Raw genomic sequence first — 13,884 nt, 5'->3', positions numbered from 1 at the left:
CTTTCCAACGCCACCCCATCGAATTATTTTTTATAGAAATTGTTTTTGAAAATATTTCAAATTTTAAAAAAAAATTATTTTTATGCCATCCCCATCCAGTTCACCCTAATCCTATCCCTAGCCACCCCCCTCAGCCACCTCGAATTTAATTTTTTGCAAAATATTTCAAAAAAAATTACTTCACCCCTACCACCTACCCCAACCACCACCCCCGGTCAATTTTGTTTCTTTAAAGAAACTTATTTTTGAAAAATATTTCCAATTTTTAAAATTTCATTTTTTACGGTACCCCTTAACCCCTCCCATCTCCCCATCAATATATTTTTTTTAAAAAAAATTGTTTTTGAAAAATATTTCAAGGTCGAAACAGATCTCAGGGTCGGATTTTGGAACGGTTGTGGGGATCTTTTTCTAGCTCGGGTGTGAGGGTCGGATCCTAGATCAATTGTCGGGGTTGATTTTCGGGTGAAAAATTATTTTCCTAAAAAGTATTTTCTAGTCTTAAGCCAAAAATAAAAGATATTTTCTGGAAAATATTTTTCATTCACCAACCAAACATCAAAAAATATTTTCTACTCACCAACCACACAGTAAAAAATAAGTTAAAAATTCACTTGTTTTCCAAGAAAACATTTTCTAGAAAAACATTTTCCGTCATACCAAACACACCCTTAAACTTGTACTGAACAAGTAGGCACACACCTCTTACGTGGCATGTTACACATAGGATGCCATGTATGACACATGTGTCTACTTGTTCACTTTTGTATAAGTTTGAATGTCTACTTGTGCATACTCAAACTTGGAGGACATAGATGCCAACTGAAGTCAAGTTAAAAGACATTTATTTATTAAACCTAATAGTTTATATATATGTATATTAAATAAGATGAACTCGAATTGAGACACAATAGAATGATAAAAACAGGTAACTAATCATGGGGTACCAGAAGATCTAATGGACGAGGCAATGAAAGAGTATGAAGAATTTTTCAATTTGCCAGTGGAAGAGAAGGAAAACTATGCAAATGAAGGAGAAACACTCTATACCAGCAATCCCAAGCATTCTAATTCAAAGGAGCATAAATATCGGAAGGAAGTTTTGGAACACAACTGTAATATTGATGGACAAGATAAAAAAACATGGCCTAGTAACCCTCCAAAATATAGGTACCTATTTTTTTCTTCTATGTACTATTATCAATTTCTTACTAATTATGGCAACTTGTAGATGGGTTTTATACTAAAGGCGTCATTTGGTAGCTGATTAGAACTTTATAGGTATTAGAAAACATGCATTAGTTATGAGAGAATCTATTTATTATTTTCTACCTGAGTTAGTTATGATTAGGATTAGTGACGTACGCAAGATTTTTCGTAAGCGGTGTCACCTTTTAAAATAAAATAATGTAAGCCATATTTTGTTAAAAGAATACAAATAAAATACAATTCATGTATATTAATATATTTTTTCTAAAAAAATAAAATAAAAAACACATTATAATTTTTTTCAATGAGTTTTTTTTTATATAAAATGTATTCAAATTAATCTCCTTAATAATATAATACTAAATATTTGTTTATACAAACAAAATACCAAATAATTACTAAACAATGAAGGTCAAAGAAAAAAACATACAAAATTAAATGTTTGTTTATACAAACAAAGCACCAAACAATTACTAAACAAAGAAGGTCACAAAAATAAAACCATAAAAAATGAGGAAGGGTTGAACACGGAACCTAGCCTAAAGAATTTCAGTACCAAAAACAACCTAAGCTAAGCTTTCTTTTGTTTAAATGGCGTCACTTATATTATATATATAAGCCCTCTATGTTTGCTTCTGTTTCTTAACTGTATTTACCTAGTTATCATTCTTTTTCCGACGAAGCACTGTCACGTGACACCCCTTTCCCCTTCCTAAATCTGCTCCAGAATAGGAGGGCCATGGCACCCAGCTCAGTTGGAAAGGCCTAACCTGATATGAGAAGTATGATTAAGCTCGCTGACTAGGGTTGACATCAAAATCTAGTCTTCGAGACCCCTTAACATAAGAAAGTCATGGAGTGCATAAGCCCCTATGGATACAAGGATGACTTTCTTGTGGTAATTATTGCAAATGAGCAAGTAGGGGGCGGCAACTAAAGAGGTATCGAGATTGACCGCAAAGGGGTTACTTATTCATGTATTATTTATTCCACTTTCTCTTTTGTAAAAAAATATACATAAATTTCCTCATAACTTACACATGTATTAGTCATGCGGATTTCTAAATTGCAAACCAAACACTTTATATTTTCATGTGAAAGTTAAATATGAGGAGGTTATTGGTGCGTATTCATCTAAAATAAGAGAGTTGAGCATGATCATCTTTGATTTGGTAAGGGAAGGGCTAGACTTGGAGGAAGACTACTTTGGCAAAGAACATGAGCAGAAAATGATTGTCCATCACTTTCCAGTATGCCCAGATCCAAGTTCAACCTTGGGAATGGATGGACATTGTGATCCTAATCTCATAACCATTTACCAACAACAAGTATATGGCCTTCAAAATACTGAAGAATGAGGAATGGATTGGTGTGGAACCTCTACCTCATGCATTTGTTGTCAATTTCGGTCTCCCAATAATGGTAATATTTCTTTTAACTTTCATTTATGAATGATACATAGACGTCCTTTAATTTGACTTCAGCTGACATCTATGCCCTCCAATTTTTGGTGTGCAGAAGTAAACACTTAAACTTGTAAAAAATTAAACAAGTAGACAAATTAGACGTGTCCTATGTGACATAATACATGTAGGACTCCACGTAGAATACAAAATTGTCATATATGATGTCATGTAGGACGAAGGAGTCTATTTTTTCAATTTTATACAAGTTTAAGTGTCTACTTGTTAACACATAATGGTAAAGGTCACAGTTGTTAGATGAAGCCAAGTTAAAGGTCATGTTTATGTATCATGCCTTTTATTTTATGGTATAATACATTAATGTGACCTATCATCTGACATCTATGCCCTTTAACTTTAGGTGAGCAAATGTAGATACTTAAACATAGAGTTGAACAATAGATACACATGTCCTACTTGTATTACGCCACATAAGATTGCGTGTGTCTATTTGTTAACTTTATACAACTTTAAGTGTCTACTTGTCTAAATCCAAAGTAGGAGGGCATAAATAACAGTTGATGCCAAGTTAAAGAGCTTATTTATGTATCATGCCTTTATTTATTCCATTTTGTTTCATTTTATGTGTCCTTGTTAATTTGAATGAGTATGAAATTTTAAATTAATTGTAAAATTGGTTTTGAATCTATATTTCTTAAACTAAAGGTATATATAACATTGACATAGTACAAAACGGTGCCTTTTAATTTGGCCTGTCTGGTAATTATTTCCTTCAATTTTGGGTGTGCACAAGTACACTTAAACTTGTATAGAGTTGAACAAGTAAACATACACGTCCTACTTGCGTCCTACGTGACAATTTACATCCTACATGTCATCCTATGTGGCGTCCTACATGTATGATGCCACATAGACATGTGTCTCTACTAATTCAACTCTATATAAATTTAAATGTTTACTAGTATACCCCCAAAATTGAAGGGCATAAATAACATATGAGGCTAAGTTAAAAGACATAATTATATTTCTTACTTGTAACATTATTTCCAAAAATCTTTTACGGTCTAAACATGTCATGTTGTTCACATAAAAAATTTTTAAAGGTGAAATGGGATGATTAATATTAAAAACTAACTAACTATAGGACCAAAGTGAACAACAAATAAAAATAAAAATTGTATGAATTGTCTATTGTTGTATGAATTGTCTATTGTTGTATAAATACAGGTAATGACCAATGGGAAGATGGAAAGTGTTGCACATCGATTGGTGCCAAATACAACTCAAACATGTACAGGCATTGGTACTTATTTTTGTCCAGCAAATATTGTTGAGCCTGCAAAATCATTTGTTGGTCCGGACAATCCTCCATTGTTTAAACCCTTCAAATGGGACACTGATTTTTTTCCACATTATGCCAACAAGAAATCAGTATACCACGCAGCATTGGAGCCTTTCAAAATCTATGCTTAAACATTTTAATTTCCACCAAAATAAGTGTTTTAAATTAATTTACAATTACTAAATGTAATTTGTTACCTAGGTTTGAATCGAGCTCGTTATTCATTCATGAATAAAAAACTTTTGATTCTAACCAATTTGTTTGTTGTATCTTGAGTTAAAAAAAAAGATAAATCAGGACTTTTGAAATTTGTAAGCATAAAATAACAAAATATTTGGATGGTGTGAAACTTTTAAGACTTGTTATTTTTAATGTTCCAAAATATTTACTCCTATATGACTGAAAGTACTTTTAAGACTTCACTTTTGGTCTGCCAATTGACATAATTCTCGGGCAAGAGTTCTTCCAGAAGTGTCACATGCTGATCAACTCTTACCACCAATCACTCTTGGTCATGGAACAAGGATCATGTATGGGCCCCTCAGTGGCGTAGCCAGGAATCTTATGAAGGGGGTCCAAACTTTAAATATTAATTTTTTTTAAAAAACGATGATTTATAGAGATTCTACTTTTAGTAATATTATGATATAATTTGGGAAATGGGTCTCTTATTTATAGAGAAAGAAAACATTATTCCAAAAGGAAAACCTATTAAAATTTAAGAAATCTTATTCCACAAAGGAAAAAGGTATTACAATATAAGGAAATCTTATTCCACAAGGAAAAGGTATTAAAATTTAAGGATATTTTTCAATTAAAACCTTATTCCAAAAGGAAAATGTATTAAAATTTTAAGAAAAATGTATTAAAATATAAGGAAATCTTATTCCACAAGGAAAAGGTATTAAAATTTAAGGATATTTTTCAATTAAAACCTTATTCCAAAAGGAAAATGTATTAAAATTTTAAGAAAAATGTATTAAAATATAAGGAAATCTTATTCCACAAAGAAAATGTATTAAAATTTAAGGAAATAATTCAATTTTAATTGAAAAAAAATATTTATTGGAGGTAAGATTCAAACTTGGGTCACTCAAGACAAGCGTGACAATATTAAAATCTTATGGGAGGTGAGTTTCGAACTTGGGTCACTCAATACAAGCATAACACTATTTACCACCAAGCTACTGAATATATATGTTAAACTTACACATGTTTATTTACTTACAAACTTCAAGAAGGCAAAATAATAATAGAAAAATGAAAACGCTCATGTGGGGAATCGAACTGCGGCAACGAGTGAACTTGTGACAACTCTACCCATCTCCTCTGCATATTACTTTGTTGTTTTAGGGTATCCAAAATACCGTATATACCAATATAAGTCAAAACTTTACGTGTATATATCGTATAATTTTTCGACGAATTGGACACCCTTGGGACAAGGTGGCTCCGCCCCTGGGGCCCCTAGTTAAGGTACCTAAGACAGAAGGACAATCTCAATTATCGCCATGTAGCTCGTGAGTCGTGACTGGCCTTAAAAAGGAGGAGTCAATGCTCATAGCGACCATTATGAGTGTGAGTAAAGACAATGGTTCTAAAGGGACTTTGCCACTATGCATAGAGAATTCTGGTTCTAGAACAGAACAAAGATGTGATGCATGAGGAGTTGCCAAACCACTTACATCCTAGGCACGAGGTGGATCATAAGATTGACGCCATCACCCCAACCCCTTTACAACATCCGTGATGGTATCAAGGATCTTATGCAACATACTGGAGAAGCAAACCGACTTATACAATTAGCTTCCCAAGGAAAAATGAGACGTTTCTTGGAAGAAGACGGACTATTGTTCACAACTGGTCGGAGGGTCTACATGCCCAAGTTTGAAACTATTAGGCATAAGATCATGTAGGAAAGTCATGGCACGTTGTAGGCTGGTCACCCGGGGAAGGTTGCATGCACAAGGGCATTGATAGAGTCAACGTAGTATTGGTCGCGCAGGATGAAAGACAATATCTGGAAGTTCATGCAGCAGCAATGCACCGCAGTGATTGCATCATCAGGCGACGGAGAGTGTCATGACCCCCCATGTCATCATTCTACTTAGGCACCATGGGGCATAAAGTTATCCATGTGGAAGCCTTACATAGCAAGAAGGCTAGTCCGGATTCCCATGGTAGATCCTAGAATTCCACATATTTGCAGGGAAGATCCTTGGAATCTTCTAGTTATGTAGAAGATTCTAGAAAAATGACTTTGTAAATATGTAGGGATTTAAGAAACAATTATTATTGACATATTATCCCCCAAGTAAGTAGTATAAATAGAGGGACACCAATTTGTAAAATAACCAAGTAAATCTTCCGAGTTTGAGTAATACAAAACCTTCTTAAGCAATTCTCTTATTTCTTCATTCCCTTTGCGATCTAGTGTAAAAAAGACTTATTTAAGCTTGTAAGATTGTAAAAGATTCGTGAGTGAGTTGTCAAGTACTGTACGGTGTGCTTAGTTGAAGTCTAAGAACGTGACACAATATTGTACATTTATATATAACATATGTGACAGCCTTGTCTTACAACGAATAACCTGTCGACATTTTTCGCAATCAAGGCCAATCAAAGCTAAAGTGCAATTGACATCCACAATTGCATAGGCAATTCAAAATTTGAAAATACAAAGATGCCACAAGAATAAAGGGATCTTCCCACAAGTAATTACACAAAGAAAACTGCCCCATGTGCGCGAAATGTACCACTATAACAAAAGATACTTTTAGTGGCATTTATTTAGTGGCAATAAGTAAATTGCCACTAATACATTATGTAATCTATACTATTCCCGGCATTTAAATTTAGCCAGTAAAAGAAGTACTTTTTAGTGACAGTTAAAAATAAAAAGTAATAGAATGAAAATCAATTGTAATTATTTTTACTTCCCCCAATTCCTTTTTACTTCGAGTTTTCCTCCATCTTCACCCTTCAACGAAATCAGCAGAACGACGATGGAAAACAACACGATGGAGATAGAAATTCACACAACTACAGTGGAGTTAGGCACACTAACAGTGTAATCCGGCACAACGGTGGTGGAGTTCAGCACAACGATAGTGAAATTCAGCACATCGGTGCTATTGATGAGAATTAAGAGGAATCAAAGCCACCGACGTCTCTTCACAAGCTCACCGTCAGCAGTCCGTATTCGTATAGGCAAATTCATCATCGCCATTGCCTCATATTCGATCAGATCGAATTTTAACGGTACGACGATGGCGTTGGTGACTACTAATATCCATTTTATTCAGTTGTTGGGTCATGTATATGAGTGTATGTTCTAGAGTTTTATTTGAACTGATGCATGTGTTTCTATATCACACCTGATCTTGTGTCCAATAAAATTGGTGCAGAATTGCAGATAGCAATCAAACTAGCTATTGTGGAGTTCGATTTTTGATCTCCTATTTGAAGGTAAACAACTAAACTTAGTAGTTAATTGAAACCTTATTCATTCATATAAAATTCAAATTTTTAGTTACTAGGCTAAATATTTGCGAGATCTCTGCATCCGAAATCAGGCTAGTGAATCAATAGAGTGTACTTTTACATTTTTATGCCTTGAACTTGAGACTTTGTGCACTTATGCAAAATCTGATATTCACGTTCCTAATGTACCTACAAACAATTGTGGTGTTCGGGTTCAAACTAGCGCAAGTAGCAGTCTGTAGTTCCTTTTGTATCAACAACGTTGTCTACATTCTAATTAGTTTTATTTGAGTGATGAGATTTGATCCAAACAAAGTGAGGATACGAGAACATATATCTCTTTAAGCTATGCAAATTTATTAAGTACTTAGTTCTGTTATATTTTTCAGTCAGGCAATTTTCAGAAGTCTCTGTATATCTTTATCTGTGAAATTGAATGTTCTTTATGAATGTATTTTTGTGTTTCTGTGCTTTGGGATTAGCAGACTGCGGCAATTGGTCATTTCTTTAAAGTTAAATGGAAATCAAGTTTTATCTGATTGCATAAGAGACTACAAATAGTTTGGCTGCTGAAGTGCATTGTGTTCAACCCCCCTATTTTTGTTTTACCTTTAGTGATATATACTGAATATATGGGTGGTATGGCACTAGATAATAGACATTTTCTATTTCTTTTGTGGGAAGGATGGGGTTTCTTTTTTATCCCAACATGATGTTATGATGTATTGTTATCATGCTCCATGTTCTTCGTCTTTATTTTTCTCGTGGCTGTGCTGTAGGATTATATCTTCATTCTGCCACCGAGACAAAGCTTTTTGTGGATACTTCAAGAGGAGAAACACTGCGCATCAATGTAATGTTACTCCCACCTTGAGGCTGAGTGATGTAATTATCCGAGTTTTTGAGGTTTTGAATATCTGAATGCTCAAAATCGTTTATTTTTACTCCCTTTTAGAACTTCAGTCTCTTCCACTATAGTATTGCATTGCATGGCCTGGAAAACTTGGGTGATTTCTGAGGATTGGAAGAAGCTGATCTGGATTTCTGAGGCGGTTATTGCAAAAGACTGATTGTAACATTGATTTGATCTAACATTGCAGTTTGATATCACCTTTCCAGCAATTCCATGTTCAATTCCCAGTGTTGATGTCATGGATATCAGTGGAGAGAAACATCTTGACATTGTATGTGCAGCAAACAGGTTATATTGTCCAGTTACTAAGTTCCTAGTTTTCCCCAACCCCACCTGATTTCATTCTCTTGAATGCTAGTTCTGTGTATAGAGTTAGAATCCTTAATTTTCCTTAGGATTATGGTTCTCATTGAGTTGTCAAGTTAAATGAGACTTGACCAGATAATCTATGTGGAATGATCCTCCTCACCCCGTCTTTAATTAATTATTGCTTTTCCTTTTAGTTCTTAACTTCAATTTTCAATGATTTTTAGGCATATGGCCTATATTATGGATACAAATGAAGAAGAGAGGGTGAAGGTATTGCTTTATTTATTACTTAAATTGGTATATTACCTCTTTTTTGGGGCTGGGATTGCGGAGGAGCTTACGAGTGATTGTGTGTTTCTTGGTTGCCACTTCCTTTTCAGGGAATAACAGTTGAAGTTGGAAGAGCACCTTTTGAAATAGAGACGACGAGATTTACAATTCTTGATGCCCTGGTAACCTTTTATCCTCATTCTTTCTCTGATTTACCTTGTACACGGGAGGAAAAGGTGTGAGTATTAAGTGACAAGTTTATGTGCACGAGAGGTGTTGTTTGCCCATGGTTTCGAATATCTATAGAAAGTTTTCCTTAATCTAAAGTTCTGAGTCTCTATACCATATTAGTGTTTTTGGTACCATCTATTTTCTATCATTTAACATTGTTGGAAGAAACAGTGCTTTAGTAAGGGAATGTCCTAGTGGTGACTGAAGTCGCATGTTCTTCCCATCTGTCCAAGCCTTGATGGACGGACGGAATACACATTACATGTGTTGGTGGGAGGTAGCAGGTACCTCATTTTATTAGCCTAGGTGTGTGCAAACTAGCCCGAACACCATAATTATTTAAAAAAACTAGCACAATTAATGTTCCCATATCTGTTGGCACTTTTACAAATTATCTTTTAAATGTTGAGCAAAAGTGAGACTCTGAAGATACTAAACATTGTTTAGATATCTGCTAACAAGCTTTCTGTTTGTTTATTTACTACTTGCTTGGCATATCATATGATCAGTTATTGTAGATACAAGGTTGTTTGTAGGTATGGTATTTCATGAATTCTATGAATTGGTTGCTACAGCTGAGATAAATTTGAGTGTGATTTGAAGTTTCATTTTGAGATAATATGGCATTAACCGGTCCCTCTTCTCGATTATGTTTTTCTAGTGTTGGCCTATCCTATCACTTTGTTTCTTATGCTAGTCTTGCACGGTTAGTTTTATAGACATCTAATCTGTGAAGCTTAACTCTGTGATCTTGCATGTCACATATTATCCAGTTAAACGTAGTGACACAATATACCTCTAGATCCGTTTATACCAATTTTTTAATCAACTAGAGTATTTTATCAAGAGGAACAAATTGATTTGTCCATACTAATATGTGAGACTGATAACTTTACTTTTTTTTTAGGTTAGTAGTGAGCATTCATTGACCAAGGAAATTGTTTGATATGCTAAAAAGTTTTCGAGAGCATGAGAAGAACTCTAAGTGGACAGAAATTCGAGGATTTGAATCCATAACCAGCCAAGGTGTCAAAGCTTTTAACTGAAATGAATTAGGAAATTTATAATTTGAAACAAGAGCCTGATGTTGGATCAAGACAGATCTATTCCAGTTGATGATGAAGTGTTAGCAGAAACAGAATAATTGGCACATACTGCAGATGCTCGTGACCCCGAAAGATGCCATAATTTATCTAGTGTAAATATTTATTGATCAATTTTTTTGTTTTTACATTGTTGAATGCATTCTTTTATTTTTTATAATTCATTTTTTTTACCATGGGAAGACAGAGAAGTGGATGTGTTGAGTTTGAATATTGTTAAGTGAATGACATTGTTTGAGTTTGGTAAGTTTGTTTATTATTATCTTTGAACTTATTTCTCTTGTGAATTTCATTTTTGTTGTTTTAAAAGTGTTTGACTAAATATGTGGATCAAGGCGAATTTTATTTGCCATGGCAAATGCCACTAAAACAAGTTTCCTTTACTGGTAATTGTTGTTTATTTACCGGCAATTACAAAAGCCACAAAATATGCTTGAGATTACATTTTCTAAGGTAGTTCTAATGGCAATAGTAATTGACTCTGAATAAATGCCGCAAAAAGTAATTACTTTTAGTGGCAATAATATTGGTCTTTACCAGCGCTCCATATAAATGCCGCTAAAGGCGTTAACGACATTGGATGCAATGACAATGACATTTGATTAAATGTCGCTAAATATTTTTGCGGCAATAAGTATTGCCGCTAAAAGGAAAATTTATTGCCGCTAAAGGCCTCTTTTGGTGTAGTGTGTGCTTATTGTTCGCGCCTAGGGTTGGAGACAAGGCCACTGTCGACTTGAACTTAGCTGCACATCACACTGCCATGCCACTGGTAATGCCTTTCCTGCGTCTTTCTTGGCCTTGCTAACTCTTGTTTAACTTGTGATATTCCTTGTCTTTCTTCTTATTTTGCTTTGCATTTACTTGTCCTTGCTATTAACTCATCTTGACTTGCCCAGATTTGATTCGACCTTGGCACTTGCCACTACCAAACGTTGTCTAGGGACCATCCCATGCGATGACGAACAGTCTGCCGACCTTGCTTATTTCCAACTTGGTAATGCCACCACACTGCCCACATGTTTGATTCATCCTGCACCTAGGCCCATGACAAAGTCATACATGCCAACCTTTTACCCCTACTGTTCCATCTACCGAGTTTAAAAGTCAGTACCCTAACACCAGGGATGTATATAGCACGGAAGGGGCAGGGGGGGAAGATTAAATTTTACCCTGCCCAGCCTCATCCTGCCTCGTTTATGCTTCATTTTTTTTTCCTTCATACTCTTTTTTGGCATTATTGTGTTTAATTCCTTGTAACTGTTTACATTTTTTAGTTGAACTTTATATCTTTCCCATCTTTGAGAAAATAGGAAAACATAACCATATGAAAAGTACTAAAATCAATTACTTCTAAGTTCTAACAACAAATTTTTTACCATTTGAATCATGTAAGAATAATCATTCATCATGAAAGTGGAACTGTGGCTTCTAAATTGTCCATCAAATAGTTATGGTCTTTCTTCAATACTCACCACCTATCCTGTCGCATCAATATTATTTAAATACATTAATCTTTCGCCGCCCTGTCTTGTACTTGCCCTGCTCTATTGCTATCTGTAAAATTCAACAAATTTTCTTCATTTATATGGCAAAATCTCAACACAGTTAGGTTGGGATAGAAACCAACAATATATCACCTGGTCCATAGACTAGTGTTTGATTTTCCAATAATTGGATTGCCAATCATTTATGAAACATTGGGCAGGTTAAAGTAACTTATCAAATACTTAGAGGATGTGATGTGCAATTCTCTTCCCTATAAATAAGAACACAGACAAAAAGGGATTCATTCAAAGAAGAATAATTAAGAATATGACAAACCTCATGATCTCTAGTAAAGTAGAAGCACTTCCTCCAACTTATGTATTACCAATGCATGAAAGGCCACTAGCTCCAGTTCCAATTGTCAAGGAAATTCCAGTAATTGATTTGGGCGAAGAACGAGCTGTTGTCGCTCAACAACTTGTGAAAGCTTTGGAACAATATGGCTTTTTTCAGGTTCGTAATTATTTCATGCAAATACTATTCCCTCTGTTTTAAAGAAAATGACATACTTTCTTTTTTAGTTTGTTTTAAGAAAAATGACTCATTTCCTCTTTTGACAATACTTTAATTACAGTTTCCACATGACATGTTTAAGCCACAAGATTAAATGATATTTTGGTACAATAGATATAACGTTAATCTAGGATCACAAGATTGATAAATCTTCTTTATTTTCTTAAACTCCGTGCCAAGTCAAACAAGATGAACTCAAACTGAGACGATAGAATAATGAAACAGGTAATTAATCACAGGGTACCAGAGGATTTAATGGATAAGGCAATGGAAGTCTACGAAGAATTTTTCAATTTGCCAGTGAAACAGAAAGAAAATTATGCAGAAAAAGCAGAAACACTCTATACCAACAATCCCAAGCATCATGCTTCAAAGGAGCATAAATACTGGAAGGAAGTCTTGGAACACAACTGCAATATTGATGGACAAGATAAACAAACTTGGCCTAGTAACCCTCCAACATTTAGGTAGCTAACTATTTCTCAATCTTAAATTAGTAGATGAAATGATAGCCAATTTGTAGATGGATTTTCGTGTGAAAGTTAAATATGAGAATGAACTTTCAGGGAGGTTATTGGTGCATATTCATCTGAAATTAGAAAGTTGAGCATGATAATCTTCGATTTGGTAAGCAAAGGACTAGGCTTGGAGGCAGGGTACTTTGGCAAAGGTCATGGGCAGAGAATGTTTGTCAATCACTATCCAATATGCCCAGATCCATGTTCAACTTTGGGAACTGGTGGACATTGTGATCCTAATCTTATAACCATTTGCCAACAACAAGTATATGGCCTTCAAATACTCAAGAATGATGAATGGATTGGTGTGGAACCTCTACCTCATGCATTTGTTGTCAATTTTGGTCTCCCAATAACGGTAACACTTCTTTTAACATTCATTTATGACATGATACATAAAGGTAAGATGCCCTTTAACTTGCTCATAATACAGGTAGTGACCAATGGAAAGTTGAAAAGTGTTGCACATCGAGTGGTGACAAATACAACTCAAGCACGTACCGCCATCGGTACTTATTTTTGTCTGGCAAATGTGGTTGAGCCAGCAAAATCATTTGTTGGTCCAGACAATCCGCCACTATTCAAACCCTTCAAATGGGGCACTGAGTTTTTGCCACATTACTTCAACAACAGAGCAGTATACCACGCAGCATTGGAAGCTTTCAAAATCAATGCTTAATAAGAGTTTTTAATTTCCACCCAAATAACATGAGAGAGTCTCTACTCATACTACTTTGAATTTCCACCAAAATAAGAGTTTTTAATTAATTTACAATTCCTATGTAATTTGTAACCTAGGTTTGAATCGAACTTGTTATTCATTCATGAATAAGAAGTTTTGATTCTTACCAATTTGTGTGTTGTATCTTGACTTATTATTGCCTCAATAATAAAATCTTTTTAGTACTTTCTTCATGTTAATTTATGCGGCGAAATTTTTAAACTGATTATCAAACATACATATAAAAATGAACTGTGGAGAATTCCGGAATCTCCTTAATTATGCAAGATATAATAATAA

At 34.6% G+C, this 13,884-nt stretch overlaps 1 protein-coding gene, 1 long non-coding RNA gene and 1 pseudogene across 4 annotated transcripts; all 3 read left to right on the top strand.

Annotated features, from left to right (window-relative positions):
• Positions 1-4,114, top strand: part of LOC107062979 (hyoscyamine 6-dioxygenase-like) — a 5,073-nt pseudogene extending 959 nt beyond the window's left edge.
• Positions 4,115-6,889: 2,775 nt separating this feature from the next.
• On the top strand, positions 6,890-10,554 carry LOC102587204 (uncharacterized). Of its 3 annotated transcripts, none has more exons than XR_001475007.1 (7): positions 6,890-7,292; positions 7,383-7,443; positions 8,238-8,311; positions 8,559-8,642; positions 8,905-8,950; positions 9,061-9,132; positions 10,089-10,554. It is a non-coding gene; the product is annotated as an uncharacterized lncRNA (long non-coding RNA). The 3 variants fall into 3 exon arrangements; XR_001475006.1 differs by having other exon boundaries at positions 6,891-7,236; positions 10,094-10,554; XR_368242.2 differs by having other exon boundaries at positions 6,891-7,236.
• A 1,160-nt stretch (positions 10,555-11,714) lies between these two features.
• LOC102587428 (hyoscyamine 6-dioxygenase-like) lies at positions 11,715-13,662 on the top strand. The gene is made up of 4 exons (XM_006359143.2): positions 11,715-12,285; positions 12,571-12,812; positions 12,912-13,221; positions 13,297-13,662. The coding sequence occupies exons 1-4, from the start codon at positions 12,100-12,102 to the stop codon at positions 13,540-13,542; spliced, it is 984 nt and encodes a 327-aa protein (XP_006359205.1). The 5' UTR covers positions 11,715-12,099; the 3' UTR covers positions 13,543-13,662.
• Positions 13,663-13,884: the final 222 nt, after the last annotated feature.

This window comes from Solanum tuberosum, unplaced genomic scaffold, assembly GCF_000226075.1.
Source record: "Solanum tuberosum cultivar DM 1-3 516 R44 unplaced genomic scaffold, SolTub_3.0 scf00278, whole genome shotgun sequence".
NCBI lineage: Eukaryota > Viridiplantae > Streptophyta > Magnoliopsida > Solanales > Solanaceae > Solanum > Solanum tuberosum.
The sequence above is the reverse complement of the archived record's forward strand: the minus strand, read 5'-3'. Positions and strand labels throughout refer to the sequence as shown.